Genomic DNA, 19196 nt, shown 5'->3' on the forward strand with positions numbered 1-19196 from the left:
ATTCCAACACCACCACCATGCCTCTCACATGGCCTAGGGTTATGGCTAAAGTGGAGACCACTATGTGTGAGAGCAGCAATGGAAACAGTGGAAGATAGCCATTAAAGATTGCTGTTAAAGTGAGACATAGTAAATAGAATGTTCATCATTATAATACATAAAAAATGTTGGCTACAGCTACTGTTCTTATTAAATTTAGTTTCAGATATAACTTTTAATATAAACGAGCACATTTATTGTGAACACATTTTGTGTTAAAACCTTCCCCTTAAATTTCTAAAAATTTGACAAAGAATTTTTGGAATAAATGCTATCTTAATTATTGTTCCATCTAAAATGACAATTTTCAAATATATATTTCAGTTTACTAACCGCAGATCTATAAAGAGACTTTATGTGGGAGGCAGTCTGACAAAAAATGAAAATCACACTAAATGGGATGTGCTAAACTATACTATAAATTGCAAAAGTGATATATGGTTGCACAACTAACTAACTTCCATTTTTTTACTTTATATGTGTAGTGTGTGTATATATATATATATATATATATATATATATATATATACTGTATATATATATATGTATATATTATAAACTGTTTATACTGTATATAGTAGCAATATTGATTTAGATATATTTAGCAGTTGCTAATTATCAATTTTTTTGTGTTTGTGTGTTTCAGGTAACAATTGTTATTAAGTATTTTTTTCAATTTGGATTCTTTCCTTGGAATAAACATTTGGAATACACAAAGGACAAGCCTTACTTCGCTCCAAATATAATTGGCATTGAAAAGAAAGAAGGTTATGTACACTATGACCTGGTCCAACTACTTGCTTTGTTTTTCCATAGATCTATTTTAAAGGTACAATATGAATTGCTTGTGTTTGCATTCTCAGGTGTTTATATTGATTGCCCAAGAAAATCTAACTGTCTACAAGGTTTATAGATGCTGTTTATTGAATATATTGAGCTGCTCTTTCTTTCAACTATTATAATGAAACAAATAAAAGTAAATGCATAGATCTCTCCCACTCTACGCAGTGATTTGTTGCTTTTCTCACTTTTTCTTCAGTGTTTTAGCTTACTAGGTATTCACTAGCATTAGATTAAGACAAGAGATAATAAAATCGCATTATCAACCTTGTTTTTTTATTTTTTATTTAAATGCTTGATTGGGGGATATTTACATTAGGTAAAAAAATCTAATAAGTAGACAACTCGGAATACCTACCAGATCTCTGTTAATATGTAAAATACTTTATTAAAATAATTAAAGCCAACATAAAATTAATTTTATTTCCAATTAATTAATATATTAATTATATATTTGGAGACTATAGTTTAAGTTATTTATTTTTTTACATCTTTTAACAAATATAGCTTAAAGGGATATGAAACCATAAAAATGTATTTGATGAATCACATAGAACACGCACTTTTAAACAACTTTCTGATTTACGTCTATTATCAATTTTTCTTCGTTCTGTTGGTATCTTTTGTTCATGCGGGGATATATGCTTAGTAGCCAGCCTATTTCTGGAGCACTATTTGGCAGTAGTTTTGCAAGAATGTTATCCATTTGCAAGCGCACTAGATAGCAGCACTATTTCCTACCATGTAATGCTCCAGATGCCTACCAAAGAATATCATGTTCTGTCTGAATCATACCTTTAAGAATGTTACACATAGCATAACAATACATTTAAATATTTGCTGAAACTTACAAATTAGAAGATGAAGCACTAACTTTGAAGTAGGATTTAAATATAGTGAGGTTGTAATTATTTCTAGTGTCACTAATATGATCACATACTTTGAATCATTGAATCTTCAGTAAATAACATTTGTTTTAGCAATATTTCTCTTAGATATATATATCTTATATATGAGAAGCGCAAGGCAAATGTCAAACAATGCCCCTTTTCAGAACAGTTTTTTTCTGTCTCATTAAATCTATATAGCTGTTCTATAATAAAACAAACAGAAGCAAGCTACACTCTGACTTTCTAATGTTTGGTCAATATATAGATCTTATTGGGTGGCCACAATCAAATTCAGCGTGTTAATATTTGTAGTTTTCTTATTGGTTTAATTTCTTTATGACCTCTAATTGTTTCAGTTCTCTTACAATCAGCTGCTGTGTGGGTTGCATAATATTATGAGTCCATTCTTGACATACTTTTTTAAGTGTCTAGTTTGTGGAAGTTGTGGAAAATGAATGTCAGTTATGGTCTTGTCTTGTATTTGCAGAGTTGAGGGCCTAGACCAGGGCTCGGCAAATCAGTGACACAGTGCCCGGTCAGCCTAATGACTTCTCTAGATCTGGCACCTAGGATTGTGAGCCCTGCGTAGGCTGCCATATTGTTAGCCTGTTTACCTTGTTCATCTGCTCTAGAGTACACATGGGAATTATAATACCCAGCATGAAACCATTAAAGGGATAGTAAACCCCAAAAAAATTTTATGATTCAGATAGAACAATTTTAAACAACCTTCCAATGTATTTCTATTATCAAAATTGCTTTATTCTCTTGTTATCCATTGCTGAAGGAACAACATTGCACTGTGGCAGCTAGCTGAACACATCTAGTTAGCCAATCACAAGAGACAAATGTGTTCAGGCACCACTTAGCAGCAGCTCCCATTAGGTATGATATGTGTGTATTCATTTTTCAACAAGAGATACTAAGAGAATGAAGCATATTTGAAAATAGAAGTGAATTTAAAAGTGTCTTAAAATTACATGATCTAAATGGCAAGTTTAATTTTGACTTTCATATCCCTTTAATTCGAACTAATCCAAAGTGCTAGTTGTATGCATGCATATGTATATATAAATCACACATTTTTGGCAGCTAGATTTGCTTCCAATTTTTAAGCAAATTATTGAGGAATCTCATTTGACCTTACATTTTACTGGATTTACTATTTTTGTCATTGTAACAAAAATAATCACTTTTGTAACAAATAATATTTTGTTTTCACTAGTGCCATGGTCTATGGGATGAAGATGACAGCAGTGAAAATATCGCAAGTAAACACGACACAGATGATGAAATGTCTGACACCTCAGGGAGAAGAGATTCAGTTGGCTCATTAAAGTCGGTTAACCTTGCTGCATCTGTGGAGTCTATCCATGTTCATTTCCCTGAGGAAAAGGCAGCCATTAGGAGGAAAAGCTCCAGTAGTGGTTCCCAAATTTCCCGCAGGTCCAGTTATTCCACTAACAGGTCTAAAAGAGGTAAATTTGACTTTATCACAACAACAATTGAATTGGGATGGTTAAATGTCTAGTTTTAACGTTCTAATGGTGGATCAAATGTTCCCCTTGACCTATGCGCTACCATGAAAAGAATGCTATGGGAAATTAAAATTGTAATATTTATTGGAACTTTGAATATTGATTATTAACATATTGCAGATAAATGTTGATGTATTTGACCTACAGTTAAAGGGACACTCAGAGCAAAATTAAACTTTCATGATTCAGATAGAGCATGCCATTTTAAACAACTGAGCACAGTCTTTTTTAATATTTAAACTTTTTGAGTCACCAGCCCACTGCTCAATAACTTGTCCTCCTGCACTGAGGCTGCCGACATCAATCTGCCCGATCCTATACGATCAGGCTGTTTGACACCCCCTGCTAGAGGCTGCAAATCTGCAGGGGGCGGCATTGCACAAGCAGTTCACAAGAACTGCTTGTGCAATAATAAAGTGTTACAATGTATCAGTGCTATTGCATTGTCTTTTTATCATGCATTGTTGATATGCAAATCTACTTTGTTTACTGGTCCTTTAAGAGAGATCAGAATGAATTTTTCATTTGAAAATTAATAAAATTCAACATTTGTTTAGTATGAACTAGTCCATTCACCTTCATTATTGTTAGCAAGTGTACTAAAACATTTGGCTACCCTCAATTTGAAGTGTACTAATTGTGTACTAAGGAAACTTACTTTGGCTGTTTTCTTTTTTGAAGTTGCTCCAGAATTGCCATAATTAAACATAGAGTCATCCAATTAGATATATGATTGTTTTGCATTACAAAACTGACTTTACAAAACTGCTAATATTTTAGTTTCAAAATTAATGACCTAATTCTTGAACAAATTTTGCATTTTTAAGACTTGTCATATAGTTAAGTAACTCTAATGTGCATACACATAAAAACAAAATTGAACTTCTATGCAGTATCACGTCACCAACCAGCATTTGGCAAGTAGAGTGTTTTGAAAGTTTGAATGTGAAAGTTATTGACATCTGCTCTAGAAACAAATGGTGACAATTACATTTATTCCTCAAAGTACTATGTGTATATGAGAGTAGGTTGGTAATGTGAGTTGCAGGGAACACTGGGAACAAATAAAGAACAAAAAAAGATATTAAAGATTCATAGAAATTGCATCGTTTTTTGATCCTGCTACTTCAGCATGTATGCAATGGTATACTACCCCTTTAATGCAAAACAGCTATTAGAAAGGGATAGGAAAGTCAAAATTAAATGTGCAGATAGAGCATTTCATTTTAAGACACTTTTAAATGTACTTCTATTTTCAAATGAGCTTTGTTCTTTTGTTGAAAAAGATTATAAACATATCCTACACCACTGAGAGCTAGCTGGTGATAGGTGGCTGTACACATTTGTCTCTTGCGATTGGCTCACTAGATGTATTCAGCTAGCTCCCAGTGTGTATTGCTGCTCCTTTAGCAAAGGATAACAAGAGAATTAAGCAAATTTCATAATAGAAGTAAATTGAAAAGTTGTTTAAAATTGTATGTTTTATCGGAATCATGAAAGATAATTTTGAGGTTTCATGTCCCTTTAAGAGATGATCCATTCATAGTGATTTTTTTTCTTAAATCATAGGTAGTACTAGTACCCGGAACAGCAGCCAAAAAGGAAGCAGTGTGATAAGTGTTAAACAAAAGACCAAAAAGGAACTGTTAATGGAAAAACTTAGAGAGCAACTTATCAAGGCAAAAGCATTTATCATTAAGACGTAAGTAACATTACATGGCAATGAGGGCTGCATGAAAAGAAAAATGACAGATGTGTTTATTTACCACATTAATTTTTACCATTTATTATATTAAGGAAATTATTGATTTCCTGTTTCTCATTTACTGAAAAGTTAATGTAAAAATTATTATAATTATGATATTATCTTAATTTGTAATGCACCAATATTTCCAATAAGTAAAGACTAATTTATGTAAAATAAAGGCAAGTTGTGTAAAATATGACAATGTTAAAGTAACTATTTAACACATTTTCCCCTCAGCCATTGTCTGCAGCAGTTCAGTGTTTTATATCTGTTCTTAATTGTCCTCAGTAAAAGAGGGATATATGGGGGAAACCTAGGATTCAACATGGCAGCACTAATTACTTTATAGAAGCTTTATAGAAGCTCAGTGAAATAGGAAAGACCACCATTTTTAGAGTTAAATTACAGGGAAAGTGGAATAATAAACAATGAATGTATATTGCAACCTCTTTTATACACATAAACATTTTATTGCAATTTTAAACTGTTTATTGGCCCTTTAATTCACAGGACACTACAGATATATGTGCCGATCAAGCAGTTTTTCTACAATCTTATTCACCCGGATTACAGTGCAGTGACAGATGTCTATGTGCTAATGTTCCTTGCAGATACTGTTGACTTCATCATAATTGTATTTGGTTTCTGGGCATTTGGAGTAAGTATCTGTATACAGAAAGATTATATATTATATTATGTGTTCACAAATTACTGTTTTATTATGTTTTTTCTTGAAATAGTTTTAGTTTTAAGTTCTACCCAAAAAAGGCTCACTCATTATACCCAAGACAACCAGAGAATATTGTTTTGCAATAAAATTAATGAATAAATAAAACATCTGGAGATTATAGGGGAGGCAAACATTCATGCCATACAACTTCCGCCTTAAAATGTGCTGCCCCGCCCCCCAAATGATGCTGCCCTAGGCACAGATCCAGTTGTCCACACCAAACTATGCCCCCCCCCCCCATAGTTGTCCACACCAAACTATGGCTGCACAAGCAATTGCTAGTACAATGATAACTGTGGATACTCCCCGCTAGCCAAGATGCCAGGTTTACTACGGTCCCCGACAAGAACTTTGTCCATCCGGCCTTGGATAAATGGGGCCATGGAGTAAAAAGTGAACTCACATAATCCTGGATGATCTAAAACTCTCCACTCTGGAAAGAATAAATAAGAATTTTCATCAGTACCAATTGTTCCCCTCAAATAATTTTAGAACTGCAGATTTTAGCTTGAGAGCTGTTTATCTCACTATGCAGGGTTCTGGAAGTAAATAAGACACCTATATTAAAATATAATGTTCAAAAAAGCACCCCAAAACTTTGTGAGGTTTCTGTCCGTGCTGGCAAGTTTTTAATCATCAGGTTCATAGTCATAGAAGACTATGTATGTTTTTACGGGGTTAATGTGCCTATTTTCCCCCTCCCCAGAAACACTCAGCTGCTGCAGATATCACCTCCTCTCTCTCAGAAGACCAGGTGCCTGAGGCCTTCTTAGTGATGGTGTTGATCCAGTTTGGAACTATGGTGGTGGATCGGGCTCTTTATCTAAGAAAAACTGTTGTGGGAAAAGTCATTTTTCAAGTTATCCTTGTGTTTGGCATACATTTCTGGATGTTCTTTATTTTGCCTGGCGTGACAGAAAGGTAATATTTTGATACAAATGTAAATACCAATATACATTATCTTCTTGTTATTCTTATTATTAATTATAAGAATGAATTACAAAGGGGCTGATAGTCAAGTTAAAAGGGCAGTAAAGTCAAAATTAAACTTATATTGTTTGGATAGAGCATGCAATTTTAAACAACTTTTCAAATTACTTCTATGATCAATTTTGCTTGGTTCTCTGGGTATCCTTTGTTAAAGAAAATTAAAAGTAATCATAGGTAAGCTCAGGAGCATGCACTTGTCTCTAGACCAGTGTTTCTCAACCACGGTCCTCAAGTACCCCCAACAGGCCAGGTTTTCATTATAGCTGAACCAGTGCACAGGTGATCAGTAACACTATGGCTACTAATCTGCTCTCACACATCAGATCATTATTTCACCTGTGTGCTGGTTCAGCTATAATGAAAATCTGGCATGTTGGGGGTACTTGAGAACCGCGGTTGAGAAACAATGCTCTAGACATTGGGCTGCGGTGTTTATATATATATATATATATAATGTATAACATTGTTGTAAACAATGTTGCAAACACTACTGCCATAGACTGCTATAAACACGTGCACACTTAAGATCCTCAGCCTAACTAGATTTAGTCTTTAACAAAGAATACAGTCTATTGATATTGAAACCTTTAATTTTGGCTTTACTTTTCCTTTAAGTAACAGACTGGAGGAAATTATTAAAATGTGCTGAAATAAGATATGTGAGGGACATGTGACCGTCTAGAGGCTGAATAAAAGTCAGTGATACGCCTGGTCAAGTCTAGGCAGTTATTCTAGACATATATGCCAGTTGTCAAGTGCTTTTTTTTATTTTGAGATTGGTTTGATTGGATTCAGATTGAGACTTACAGCTGCTTTTAATTGAAATAGTGGTATGCTCAATAAAAAGCCAGTTGCAAGAGTGAATGTTGATTTAATCCAGGGTTGGAGGATATGAGGGAGGAGTGTAGTTCTACAGAGAGCAAGAAAATAAGGACTTATAAGGAAAGTAACATATGTATAAAGAGGAAAGCAATGCAGGCAGTCAATGGTGAGGACATTCGAAATGCAAAGTGAACACACAAAATAAAACAGACTCATATGTGAAAGTAAGTTGATAACAGTGAGATATTAAACATTTGGTTAAATTGCAGAGATTGACATGAATTTGGGCAAAGTGGATGTTTATGTTGGTTTAATAAAGTGGTACAGGCGTCCTTTTATTCTAGGGTTGCATATGTTTGGGGAAGTGCATCTTAGTAAGTTAGGTGAACTAAAGCCTAAGACTAAGGGCTGGTAATTGGATAATTACAGGGTTTTCAAACAGTTCAGAAAATGTTTGAGTAAAAAAAAAACATTGCAATAAGCTTTGCAAAGAAGTGCGATTGAATCCCTACGTGACTATGAGGATGTTAAACCAGGGTTTTAGGATGTATAAACAAAAACATATTGGTAGATAATGTTCAGTCCAGGGGTGATGTGCTGTGCAAAGCTGTGTGTCTATGGAGGTTGGCTAAGCTATGGTGCAAAAGCTGTGGCAATGTGTGGCTGTGTAGAATGGTTTAATCCAGGCTAAATATGCTGGGAAAACAACATGTCTCTGGAAATAGAGTTGCCAGCTGTCCTCCACAAAAAAATGTGGGTGACCATCAAATAATCCACAGAAGGCAGTAGAAAAAGTTGTGCTCAGACCTCATTGGCCTCCAACTCCCATGTAAGACCTAATGTCAGATTCTATTTGCACCAGTCCCTTTTAGTTATATGCCTAGATCAGAGCTATTGCCCTGTAGCCCCTGTACACCTAAATAGAAGCTCAGATCTAAGCCTTTAAGCTACAGCCTTTGTCAGCCCTTTACCTGTACTGGACCCAATATGTTTAGTGTCTTTTTTTTTTTTTTTAAATACTGGACTGTCCAGTTAAATACTAAACACCTGGCAATTCTATCTGGATACTGTTTTGTATAATTGTTAGTATAACGTTAATTATTTGTATTGTGTATGAGCTAAAATATTTCTTTAACAAATACTGTAAAGAATTATTTTTTTGTTCTTAACAGAAAATTTAGTCAGAACACTGTTGCCCAACTGTGGTATTTTGTGAAGTGTATTTATTTTGGATTATCAGCATATCAGATACGATGTGGGTATCCAACCAGGGTGCTTGGCAACTTCCTCACTAAAAGCTACAATTATGTCAACTTATTCTTATTTCAAGGGTAAGTATTTTGTCTCTAAAGTTGTAAAATACATTGGGCTCCACTTGGTAATACCAGCGCACGCAAATGTGCGCTGGTATTACAAGTTAGGTGCAATGACCTCGCGTTCACATTGCACTGAAGCATTGCACCTACTGAAGCACGCTTCCCTAGGTTTCCAATGGGAGCCTCGTTCTCATGGTGTCAGACACGTAATGAGAACCTAAGCGTAGCAAAGGAGGTAAGTTGCACAGTGATGGGCAGCAAGTGTGTGTATATATATATATATTTGTGCATTTATTTTCAATTAAATTAAAGATGCTAAATTTTATTATTTTAATAAAGGCACACTATACATAATTTTGGGGACATTTATAAAATTAACCAGAGATCTGAGTGCTCAGTGATAAGTGCTCACTTGTAATGGCTGGTTATTTATCACGCGCCCGTAAATGGACGAATTTGCCAGTTTACGGGCGTGCGATAACTTAGCAATCTAGCCCAAGGTATTACAGAAAACACATAAATGAATTGTTACATAGGCAACACAGCTAATACAGTATAGCAAGAGAAAAAATATTATTATGCCTCTAAAATCTTAAAATATATTACAGGTTTTTCTCTTTTTGCTTTTGGAAACACAGATTTTGCTGTGCTAAAAAAAGCATGTTTTGTGTTTATGCTTGTGGGATGTGTTCACCAATAGATCTGTGGGAGTTGTCTATATTAGCCATTGAGATTCTATCTGATAGACCAATTGTGCACCTCCTCTAAGATTCAAGATCAAACTCATCAACTTTAACCTAACCTATTTTTCATGCATAATCATGATAATATTTTATCATGTTCAATTAGTAATATTTGTATATGCATGACAGAAATACATTTAAAGGGACACGAAACCCAAAAATTTTCTTTCATGATTTAGGTAGAACATAAAATTTTAAACAAATTTCCAGTATACTTCTATTATCAAATTTGCTTCATTCTCTTGGTATTATTTGTTGAAGGTGCAGCAGTGCACTACTGGTTTCTAACTGATCACATGAGTGAGTCAATGACAATTGGTGAATATGTGCAGCCACCAATCAGCAGCTAGAACCTAGGCTCCTTGCTGCTCCCGAGCTTACCTAGATAAGAAGGATAACAAGAGAAGGAAGAAAATTAAATAATAGAAGTAAATTGGAAGGTTGTTTAAAATTGTATGCTCTGTCTAAATCATGGATGTCTAATTATGGCTTTATAGTTCCTTTAAGGGACATGAAACTCAAACATGTTCTTTCATGATTCAGGTAGAATATACAATTTAAACAACTTTCAAATTTACTTCTATTATCAAATTTGCTTAATTCTCATTGCATCCTTTGTTGAAGAAACAACGATACACCACTGGGATCTAGTTAAAAACATCAGGTGAGCCAATGAAAAGAGGCATATATGTACAGCAACCAATCAGAAGCTACATCCCAATAATGCATTGCTGCTCCTGTGCCTACCTAGGTATGCTTTTCAACAAATGATACAATAGGAATAAATCAGATTAGATAATAGAAGTAAATTGGAAAGTTTTTTTTAAGTTGTATGTTCTATCTAAATTGCAAAAAAAAAAAGAAACATTATCAAAAAAAAAAAAAATGGTAACGTTTTTTTTCCATGTACTAAGAGGGGAGCGGACAAGCTTTTCAACTCGAGAAGTTTTCTTCTCACCTTCGCTTCATATGGGCAGCGGGCTAACAGGATCCACCGCCTGTATTTATCGTTACACACTTAAGTGAGCGTGTAAAGACCACCCTTTCTCACATATGACCAATTGCGTGTGAGAAGGGACTGTCAATCACCCGGAGCAAGCGAGCGCTCTGTGATTTCTCCTGGCATAGAGTGTAATGATCGCTGCTTCTGATATTGCTGGAATACGTGAACCTGCCCCGTAAATGCTTCCACGGGGCCCTTAATGTTGTATTTGTACAGTTAACCCCCATAATAGTAAGGAGCCACAGATATTTTTTAACAAAAAATAAAATCCCTATGATGAAGAGTAAAAATATTATGAAGGAAGTTAAGTATTACCTCCCTTTGAATTTAAAGAGCCGGAAATTAATATAATAATAATAATATATACTGTGTGTGCGTGTGTCTGTGTGTGTATATAGCCAGAGGGTCCTGCACGGTAGCCAGAGGGTCCTGCTCACCTCCAATATATAAATCCAAAAGGAAAAAAGTAGACCATTAAGCATGATTAAGGGTGTGCGTTACCCGAAACGTCGCTGTCTGTTCATTATGTCACCTTAATAAAGGTTATTTCACTTTTAAAAAACAGTGCTGGAGCCATCTACTTTTTTCCTTTTGGATATATATATATATATATATATATATATATATATTATTGTTGCAAGCCTATCTTCAGCATGTTACCTGAATTTCCTAGCCAATATGTCAGCATCAGGCAGTGTGCAGATGGATAGACTCACAATCAATGGTGAACGTTTTCCCAATATTTAAGCTAATAACAGACAGAGGAAGGTTTTTTTTAAATAGTTTTCTGGTAGTGCACCACACACACTATTCTGCTGAGGCTGAGAGGCCTAACAAATTCCTGCGAAAGCTGCGTCTGTCACCAGAAGTCACCACACACAATCCACACATTTGATAGCTGCTGGAGACCGCAGGTAGGAAAACTAAAGGAGCAGAGATCTCTCTGCCTTTAATGACTTCCCCACCGGCCTAGTCTACTGGAGAGATCTCTGCTCCCAGCTCATCCCGAGATCACTCCTAAGTCCCCCACCAAATCTGTCTGATGAGGCCACTGAGGGTGGGGGTGCTAAATATGACTGACAGGTGTGGGTATTGTCTCTGGGGGGTGCTAAAATATGAATGTGACCACACAGCACTAAACTAGACTGTACAGTACAAGCGATGCATGGTCATTTGATGCGGCCAAATTTCTGGATAATTTGGGACACTGGAGCTATGTTTGGCTATATTTGTGTTTTACAGAAATGTTCCTTTGAAATTAGGGACAAAGGATCAAAATCCAAGATTTTTCCAAAAAAATCAAACCTATACTAATCAATCAGTTGCTTTGTAGACTGTTGTAAGAACATGCTTTGGCTCGTGCATAATGCCTACTAATCTCACTGTGCCAGGCCTGGACCGAGCATAGTAAATACAAGCCATTTGCATGATGGGCTGGGGCTGATTGTCTTAGCCCTGTCCATGTATAGGCTTACCAGAAGTCCCACTTTTACTGGGATTGTCCCGGTTTGGAGGCGCTGTCCCAGTGTCCCACCCAGTTGTTCATTCTGTCCCAGTAGGGTTGCCACCTCCAGGTTTCAAATCATGTGTCCAGGTTTCAGACCACCTGAAACCCAGACACATTATTCAAAATGACTGGACTGTGGCTCTCCAGCATAGTTGGATGCTGGTACTTTGTTACATACTGCCCTGCTTAGCTTAACGTTCGTGTCCTTCAAGGTTTACATTTAGTAATACAGGCTGAGTGAGCAGCATAGGGTTTTTTAATTTTGTAGTACTACTTGGTTTATTTTTCTAAGAATTTAACCCCCCCCCCCCCCGACCCCTGGCGACATTGCCGGTAATACACCTTTAGGGGTATCATATGGGTATGACTAGGAAGTACAGACAGGCAGGATTTTTGGCCTGGATCTTGCTTTACTTCATGCAGGATAGCATTTTGGCTATAATCTTCCTGCATTATGGTATAGAGTAGCCTCTTAAACAGCTTTAGCAGGTACGTGTTTCTTTTGTACTTTCATTCAATGTTGTATTTATGCCTTATCAGTATTTGGCTCTGTTCCTTAGACACATAAAACATATATTACACTGCAGATTTTAAATTGTGAAATTGATAATTATGAAAGTTATAATTATGCTTGATGTTTGGCATTATTTAGAATCTGAGATTTAGATTAATGATTTATTTGCCATGACAACGTAATGGTGCCTTTTTTACTAGGGGGTGGTGTTATGGTCTATTTAAACTGTGTGATTCACTTGTTTGACTGAGGAAGGGTAGAGTGTCCACAAAACATTATACACATAAAAGCTACTACTTTAAAAGGACCGGTAATTGCCACGCCCCCTTGACCACGCTCCTGACCACACCCCCACTGGCACCGCACCAGGTGGTCCCAGTTTCACCTCTAAAAATTATGGTAAGCCTATCCATGTACCATGTATTATTATTTGTGCATGATGCAGGGCAGGCCATACCCTGCCTCTAACTACCTTTCTGTGCCTGTGAGCCAAGTCCCGGCAGGTTATTCTTTATTTAAATGTGGATTTCAGTTGCTTCTTTTTTTAAATTAAATTATTTTTTTTTTACTATTTAATGCTAACCAATCTAAAAAGACAGTGACAGAAGGGTGTTATAAATGTTAAATATTTTTTAAATTAAACTAGTACCTCTCAGCTTTGTGTTAAATAATAAAAGAGGGGAGGTGTGGGCTGCACCACCTTAAAATGCCCTGGTCCACCTCTGCACTGGGAACAGTGAAAAAACCCACAATTTTCAGAGCTACATTACAGGAAATATGAGCAAAACAATTTACATTATTTTTCAAATAAAATTTGTATAGGGGTTAAATCTTGAGTTCAATGTCTATTTATCACATAAAGACGGAAAGCCATGATTCTGCTCTCTACCTCATGCTGCTTTGTTATTTACATTAAAGTGAAGGTCCATTTTGATGAATTAGTGCCCGGTTTTTAATAAACCTAATTAAAAGAAGGGCACTTTAATTAATCAAAATTGACATTTCACTGTTTTCTTCAAAAACTTACCTTTTAATCCTGAATGCCACTCCAGCGATTCCCCGGTCGTCGGAAGCCTCTGCAGACGTCAGAAATGACGAATCAGGCTTCCTCCAATAACAGCTTCCCCCCCTGGGGGAATCTTGGCCTGATTGGAGGAAGCCGGATTCGTCATTTTGGACCCACGATGACGGTTTGCGACGAGTGGAGGAAGTGCCAGGATTAAAAGGTAAGTTTTTGAAGAAAACAGTGAAATGTCAATTTTGATGAATTAAAGTGCCCTTGTTTTTAATAGGTTTATAAAAAAAAATGGGCACTAATTCAACAAAATGGATCTTCACTTTAACTATAGTAAGAAATTGGTAATTATGTTTTTCTTACTTTGTTTTCCTCCTTAGTTTTGATAAAGAAGGTGTCAAACTCTGGTCCTTGAGAGATTTAAACAAAAAAAGTTGTAAAGGAACATTTGAATGCAAACATGAAATAAAGGGCTAGATTACAAGTGGAGCGGCAATTCTGCTCCCACTTGAGTGTTAACATCTCTAGAAGTTAACTTTTTGTATTACAAGTAAAAACTTTGCGCTTGCACGAAACCAGATATGTACATAAAGTTAACCAGATGATATTGTGTTCAGAATATCATATTCATATTGAATTCAATGGAACAGCAATGTTAAAAAAAACTAACACCTACACTAGCGCCTTGACCCCCTTGGAAATAAGCCCCCTATTTTAATAGCCCCTAAACTGCCACATCCCCCCCCCTACTCTTTTAACCCCACTACACTACTTAACCCTTAAACTGCCATTACCCCACCACAATAACCCCTACTCTATTAACCACTAAACTGCCACAACCCTCCATCGCAAACTACTCCCTAACCTATTAATCACCTAACCACACCACAACCCCCATCGCAAACTACTTCCTAACCTATTAACCCCCTATCCACCTCAATCTTCATCACAAACTACTGCATAACCTATTAACCCCCTAACCACCACAACACCCCATTGCAAATTACCCCTAACCTATTACTCCCTGTTACAAACCCTCATCTCAAACTACCCCCTAACCTATTAGCCCACAAACCTTTACAACCCCTTATTGCAAACTAGGCCCTAACTTATTAACTCCCTAACAGCTAACCCCCAAGAACCCTAACCAAAGACCCACTAAGTTACAAAAAAACTATCCTAAAAAATGCTCTGAAGATGCCATAAGTGATTTAGCTCTTTTGCAGTAACCCCCCCCCCCAAAAAAAAACAAAAAAAAACTACAGCTAAAACCCAAATGTTTGTACTCACCAACTTGAATCTGGCTCCTTAGGAGCGCAGAGGTGGGTCGATAGTGGCGCTCCTCTTCTGTCTCCATACAAGGCATCAGTCTACTAGGGCTGTCGTCTTCTTTATTTCCATCCAATTCTCTTCTTCCATCCAAGGGTGATTGAATGCAAGAATCCCTATATATATATATATACAGGGCATGACATTTTCAGTGGCTCTGTGGTCCTGGATGACTTGGAAATTGCAGCGGACGACTTGGATATTTTACTTTTTCCTATCTTTACCATTGAGTGGACTACTAACTGTTTCCCTCTGGGTTATTAGCTTTTAATCTCTGACTAGTAAACCATGGTTACATTGTTCAACCCCTGTATATATATATATATTAGTTAACTTAGTTAAGATAACTTAAAGGGACATAATACTCATATGCTAAATCACTTGAAAGAGATGCAGCATAACTGTAAAAATCTCACATGAAAATATCACATGAACATCTCTATGTAAAAAAGGGAAGTTATTTTAACTCAAAATTGCTTCAGCTCACCAGAGCTCTGTGAACCGTTATACTTTACTTCACGTCTCAAATATTCCTTGCGCTCAAACACAAACTTTAAATGAACGCTGTTGCGATATCCATTGAAAGTATAGGTTGTATTAGAGCGAAATCTCCCCACAAAAATCAGTGTATTTAGATGCAGTCCTTTTAGTATACGTAAGTTTTTTTTTATTAATACAATGTCCCTTTAACCTAAACTAAAAATATTCAAGAATCTTAGAATATTTTCAGTTTTAATTCCCTGGTGTTCCCTACGTTTGTCTATATCTGTTTATAAGATTGCTGCCTCTTAATTTATTTCTATCTATATTCAAATTTAGAAATTGAGACAGAGCTTTGGCATATTTCTTCTCTTGATCCTAAAAACAGAGACTAGAGTGTTATTTTTAGATTCACTGACTCCAAATATGTAAGGTTTAAACTGCCTTTGAACTGAGATATTCAACCTGCCAATTTTTTCAATGAAGTGTGGTCTGTCCTTCAGCTTTCGCCTGGTTCCCTTCTTAACTGAGTTGCGAGCTGTCATGGATTGGGTATGGACAGATACAACCCTCAGCCTTTCCAGCTGGATCTGTGTGGAAGATATTTATGCTCACATATTTATACTAAAATGCTGGAGAGAGTCAGAAAAGGTATGGAATGTAATGCACCAACATCATTTAAAAGTATCACATATTAAAATATATTTAGCATTCATTTATTGCCAGGTTATTAATTTGGCATGATGACCCCTTGCACAAATGTGTCTTATAAATTAAACACACAGTTACAAAATATGTGTTAATTTTTCATGTTTCAGCCCTTTAAAGGGACACTGAACCCAATTCAAGCAACTTTCTAATGTACTCCTATTATCAATTTTTCTTTGTTCTCTTGCTATCTTTATTTTAAAAGCAGAAATGTAAATCTTAGCATGCCATTTTAGGTTCAGCCCTTTCTTATTAGAGGCTTAAATTTACCCACCAATAAGCAAGCATAACCCAGGTTCTCAACCAAAAATGGGCCAGCTCCTACGCATCACATTCCTGCTTTTTAAATAAAGATAGCCAGAGAATGAAGAAAAATTGGTAATAGGAGTAAATTAGAAAGTTGTTTAAAATTGCATGCTCTATCTGAATCACGAAAGAACCAAATAGGGTTTAGTGTCTTTAAACTACTTTTACAAAAGCATATACAGGTGGCCCTCGTTTTACAACGGTTCAATTTACCGGAACCTAACCCCGGCGTAAGCTGAGGGCTACCTGTATATATTTATTGCAAGCTGTTACCTTGTTAAACTTAAAGGGACATAAAAGTGCAAAAGAAAAAGTATCTATGTTAGAGAATTTTATTATTGCACTGTTGCTTGCATATAACTGTATGTTTAACTACGGCAAAGGCAGACTGCATCATAGCACAATACATGCAAGCATTAAAGGGACATGATACCCATGTTGAAGCACTTGAAAGTGATGCAGCATAGCTGTAGAAATCTGAATAGAAAATATCACCTGAACATCTCTATGAAAAGGAAGATATTTTACCTCAAAATTTCCTAAGTATTTACACCCAACTGTAAAGAGACTTTAAGCAGCTAATCAGAATGCTAGTCCCAGGACTCGCAAAGGGAGTGTGAATCTAGCATGTGCAGGCAAAGTCATGTTATTTTCCCATTCATTTTAAGGAATTTTACTATGAAATATCATTTCAGGGAAATGTAATGAGATCCCAGCACAGCACAGCATGACCTCAGCACTGCTGATTGGCTGTTGTTTTTTTTGTTTATTTTTTTCAACTTGCAACTGAACAGCAGCTGACGTATAGCTGTTCACATAGCACTTACCTTAGTAAGCCAAATAAATTTTGAGGTAATAAATCTTCTCTTTTTACATAGAGATGTTCAGGTGATATTTTCATGTCAGCCATTTACAGTTATGCTGCATCACTTTCAAGTGATTTAGCATATGATTATTATTTCCCTTTAAGTTATCTAAACATATATATATTTATATAATATTTATTTATTTTACTAATTAGCTTACATAAATATTATTCATGATGATGTTGTTTTTTGCAGAGATATCCTCAGCCACGAGGACAGAAGAAAAAGAAGGTTGTGAAATATGGAATGGGTGGCATGATTGTGGTTCTTTTAATTTGCATTGTTTGGTTCCCTTTGCTCTTCATGTCATTAATTAAATCAGTCGCAGGTGTTACCAACAAGCCTCTGGATGTCTCCATTAAAATTACACTCGGAGGATATCAGGTAATTGGAATGACTACTTTCAAATAAAACAGATAATTTAACCTAGTAACATAGGTACACAGGGGCCGATCTATTAATGTGCGGATGGACATGATCTGCTGTAGCGATCGGCATTTATCATTGCACAAGCATTTCACTAGAACTGCTTGTGCAATGTGGCCCCCTACAGATTTGCAGGGGGTGTCAATCAACCTGATCGTATGCGATCGGGCTGATTTCTGTCTGCCGCCTCAGATGTGGTGGATGAGTTAAGGAGCAACGGTCTTAAGAGCGCTGCTTCTTAACTCCTGTTTCCGGTGAGCCTGAATTTTCCATTAGTAATACTTATTGATCTACAAGGGCAAATCATTATTGATCTGTGATATATGTATGTACAATGCAAGAAAAAACAAACATTTCTATCATTTAAAATATAAAGCTGTAGTTTATTTTATCTAATTTTGCATCCCAACATGTTTTACCAAAAAGTACTTACACTTTGCCATAAAACTCATTCTTTGTGTAAACTATACATGGGGTATAATATCCCCATAACATAATGCTTTCACTGTTTACTTCTAAAAATGGATCATTAGGAAAGTAACTTGCAACTCAGGCCAAAATATGTCATAGGCTTAGATGAAGCCAGGCAAACCTTGTTATGATGATGAATTTCTATTAGGTTTTGCTTGGAGACCTTAACTGGTCTTGGCTATGGTTTTTTTTTTTGACAGTCTTATCTGCTCTGAAAAGTATTATGTTAATAATGCATTATTTTCATTACTAATAGCTAAGACTGAAACATTTACTGGAATGTAAGATATGTTTCTCTTGCAGCCCATATTTACCATGAGTGCTCAACAAAACCAGCTTCAAGATGTGAACGGCAGTGCATTCAATGTTTTTTCAAAATCTTTCAAGAGTGCAGTAAGTAAATTATGTTTTTTTGCTTCATGCAATGGTAGTTTGGTTCCTGTATATTTCAGTACGGTAAACAGTACGGTCATTCATATTTAATTCTTACATTATCTATTACCTCCCAAGATATAGATAGAGGTCTTCAGGGACTGAGATATCTAAACTGTCTGACAGTTAGAGGGGATCATTGGTGGGACAAAGGTAACCCCTGGTTTCATTTGTAAAATCAGGAGATTTGCCCTAAATGGGAAAAAACCAATGGGGCAGAACTCCCAAATCATGACAGCAATAGGTGAGGCAATTGGACCTCTGTTATTCTCCAGTTTATGTGGATGGAACTTGATGTGACTGTCTGTAGATACTTACGCTTCTGTATTAAAGGTAATGTGAGAAAAATATCTCTTGGTACAGACATAAATATGCTCTACATTGTGAATCCTATCAAATGGGTTAAACATGTATAGAGAGTTCTGTTCAAGGGCTACAACACATTGCAGCTGTGCTGATCATGACATGACTGATTGCAGCTGTG

At 36.0% G+C, this 19196-nt stretch overlaps 1 protein-coding gene across 1 annotated transcript in view; it reads left to right on the plus strand.

The window, feature by feature from the left end:
* Positions 1 to 19196, plus strand: part of PIEZO2 (piezo type mechanosensitive ion channel component 2) — a 655528-nt gene that overhangs the window by 589997 nt on the left and 46335 nt on the right. Inside the window, exons 43-51 of the mRNA XM_053714912.1 lie at positions 686 to 868; positions 2995 to 3247; positions 4877 to 5009; positions 5565 to 5712; positions 6491 to 6705; positions 8769 to 8927; positions 16007 to 16154; positions 17579 to 17767; positions 18584 to 18673. Of these exons, the coding sequence (XP_053570887.1) occupies positions 686 to 868; positions 2995 to 3247; positions 4877 to 5009; positions 5565 to 5712; positions 6491 to 6705; positions 8769 to 8927; positions 16007 to 16154; positions 17579 to 17767; positions 18584 to 18673 (1518 nt within the window). The remainder of the gene's footprint in view (positions 1 to 685; positions 869 to 2994; positions 3248 to 4876; positions 5010 to 5564; positions 5713 to 6490; positions 6706 to 8768; positions 8928 to 16006; positions 16155 to 17578; positions 17768 to 18583; positions 18674 to 19196) is intronic.

This window comes from Bombina bombina, chromosome 5, assembly GCF_027579735.1.
Source record: "Bombina bombina isolate aBomBom1 chromosome 5, aBomBom1.pri, whole genome shotgun sequence".
NCBI classification, from domain to species: Eukaryota; Metazoa; Chordata; class Amphibia; order Anura; family Bombinatoridae; genus Bombina; species Bombina bombina.